Consider the following 2,903-nt stretch of genomic DNA (forward strand, 5'->3'; position numbering starts at 1 on the left):
TACGGTTGGTGTAATAAGCAAGAAAATATATCTTTCTAAAGAATGATATAGTTTCCTAAATTCTGAAGGTATATCATATAATGTGCTCATAATATTTAATTTTATTTCTTTTTAACTTCCCCCTTGATGCTGGACATGCCCACTATCTGGAAAGTTTGGGGGGAGGGTGCTGCTGCCATGGCCCATGGTAGACCTTACACCTCTGGTGCTGCCCATGTGGGGCCACTAGTACAAATTTTTCCAGGGCCGCATTTTGTTCCCAATCCGCCCCTGATCTCAAATATAGTATTCATTAGCACAAAAACAAGAAAAGTGCACTTACTGTACCTGCACTTACTGTACCTACATGGCATTTTTTGTTTGAAAATGTAGTAGTTTGTTATAGAGTTACCATGCATCTCCAGTTGGGAATACATTAATGTTCCTATTATCATATCTGGGCAGATATATTGGGTCCTATATTATAATTCTTAATGATCGTTGTTTGTATTTGTTAAGGACACCTTCAAAATGCAATAGTATTAATGGGGAGTAGTACTAATTGTTACAACGAACACATTTCAATAACATGAAAAATCATTTGGCTTCTTAAGTTACAATCTCCATAGAACATGTGCTTATACTCTGTGTTACATCCTGACATGCAGTCTCATGTAGCTGATCTTCAGAATAATTGTACATAGCCAGCACTTTTCCCAGGAGAGATAATCACAGAAGTCGTGTTTGGGTGTAACTCAGAACTGACCAATAGGGGTTGCACAGTGCCAGGAATGCCGACCCTTCCTCTATATAATGTGAGTGACCCCAGAAACAGGTCACACTTTTCAGGTCTCCATCTCAGGCTCAGTGACCACTCACCACAAAGATGACTTTCTCCGCTGCTGAGAAGGCTGCACTTGTGTCCATTTGGGGCAAAGCCTCCGGAAATGTGAACGCTCTCGGTGCTGAAGCTTTGGAAAGGTAAAGTAAAAACCTGATATACTCATCTTAGTGTAACATAAATGGTTATTATTAGGAAGAAAAACAGAATGTATTAAGTGCCCTAAATCTTATTTTAATCTTCATATTTTGCTTAACAGATATATGTAAAGTAATGAAATATCATATTCTTATGTAACCTGTATAACATTTGATAGAATATTGAAAAAGAAATGGAACTTTGCTTAATTACTGACTGAGTTATTAGAATCTTCTATTCTTCATTAAATGTTGACTTTTGATTTTAGGCTGTTTCTGAGCTTCCCTCAGACCAAGACTTATTTCAGCCACTTTGATCTGAGCCACGGATCTGCTGATCTCCAGTCCCATGGGGGTAAGGTCCTCTCTGCCCTTGGAGATGCCGCTAGCCATCTGGACAACTTAGATGGAGCCCTGTCCAAGCTGAGCGACCTGCATGCATACAACCTGAGAGTGGACCCAGGAAACTTCAAGGTGAGATGGGATTAATAAATATGTTCAGTTTTATTATACTTTTTAGTATGATCATTAACTAAAATACTTTTAAACATAATTTTGCGTGTCATTATTAGTGGTACTTTATGCACTGTTATATTTTAATAACCAGTATTTCAGAAATTCTATATTCTTAATTTGCTGTATGTAATAGTAATTTTATTAACACAGAAAGCTAAATTTCTGAAAAGATTTCATAGCACTTAGATATGATTATTTATCAATTTATTGCAGGATGATATTTGAAATAAATTCTCATGTGATAGTGACTGACATAAATGTGTCTTGCAGCTGCTCTCTCACTCCATCCTGGTTGTTCTGGCTGCTCACTTCCCGGCTGACTTTGATGCAACCGCCCATGCTGCCTGGGACAAGTTCATCGCTGCTGTGTCCGCTGTTCTTACCTCCAAATACAGATAATCCCAATGCTTGTAGCTTCTGTCTTGTAAGAAGTGATGTAATAAATGTCCAACCCTGCTAGAAGAGTAATAAAATATTTCATTTATAAAAGAATACAATTTTCATATTTTTTTCTGTAATATTATACAGTATACTCGGCAGGACTGCATAATAAGTACAATACAATGGAATCACAATTACACTGGCATATGATACTCATAATATGGAACTTCTTTGGATATGTTGTGTTTCAATATCATTGTAGACCTGGGTACTCCCGGACTTGTCTTAATGCTATGTACTATGAGTTGTATATAAATTACAGTTAAGAAATGGCAATAAAGCCTAGTAAGTGGCAGTGCAACTAACATGTAATGATGTGGTACAGGTCCACTGGTAATCAGTTCTGGGGTGTCTAATACCAGTCAAAGGTAAATACCACAGATATGTGCAGTGTCAGACTGGGGCATGAAGGGCCCACCGGGAGAATGCAGTTGTAAGGGCCTATTCTTAAGGGTGTGGCCAGGCTCCAGTGGGGGCATGGCCAGTCATCACAGAGAGCTAACCATTAGAGAGTACATAGTAAATATATATACTAAACTATAGTCCTGTGAAGTATAATGTAACATGTATAATGTAACATATGCATAATATAATGCATAATTCAAGTGCAGTAGGATAGAGTCTGGAAACCTGATCTCTAAAGGAGGAGGAAGGACCATGGGGGCTTCCCCTCTCTCCATTTTGGGCCAGTCCGACCCTGGATATGCAGTATATACCTGCAAGTGTTTCCTAGTTTTTCACAGCTGGGAACTGGATGCCATGTAGACAATAACAATGTCTCCGGAACTATATGACAAACCTCATTTAACTTTAATTATCATCCACACTCCAATATACATAGTCTTGCTATAATATCCCTTTCACACCTATGATTTACACAGGTTCTGTGACTGACTAAATTCAAGCATGCATTTCACCTGGTCTTAATCATCCACAGAACCTTTGTAAATCATAGGTGTCCCAGATTAAAAAGATATCATGGCAAGCCT

At 38.2% G+C, this 2,903-nt stretch overlaps 1 protein-coding gene across 1 annotated transcript; it reads left to right on the forward strand.

Moving 5' to 3' along the window:
• Positions 1–865: 865 nt before the first annotated feature.
• Positions 866–1,872, forward strand: LOC134943598 (hemoglobin subunit alpha-5-like). Its single transcript, XM_063932354.1, has 3 exons — positions 866–960; positions 1,227–1,431; positions 1,744–1,872. Exons 1-3 carry the CDS (start codon positions 866–868, stop codon positions 1,870–1,872), a joined length of 429 nt encoding a protein of 142 aa, XP_063788424.1.
• The last annotated feature ends 1,031 nt before the right edge of the window (positions 1,873–2,903 follow it).

Source organism: Pseudophryne corroboree, chromosome 7, assembly GCF_028390025.1.
Source record: "Pseudophryne corroboree isolate aPseCor3 chromosome 7, aPseCor3.hap2, whole genome shotgun sequence".
In the NCBI taxonomy this organism is placed as follows: Eukaryota; Metazoa; Chordata; class Amphibia; order Anura; family Myobatrachidae; genus Pseudophryne; species Pseudophryne corroboree.

Bases quoted from the DNA above. Each gene is read 5' to 3' on its own strand.
- LOC134943598 (XM_063932354.1), top strand. From the start codon at position 866: ATGACTTTCTCCGCTGCTGAGAAGGCTGCACTTGTGTCCATTTGGGGC. The intron at 961-1,226 runs GTAAAGTAAAAA...TTTTGATTTTAG, and splicing joins GGTGCTGAAGCTTTGGAAAG to GCTGTTTCTGAGCTTCCCTC. The intron at 1,432-1,743 runs GTGAGATGGGAT...TGTGTCTTGCAG, and splicing joins TGGACCCAGGAAACTTCAAG to CTGCTCTCTCACTCCATCCT.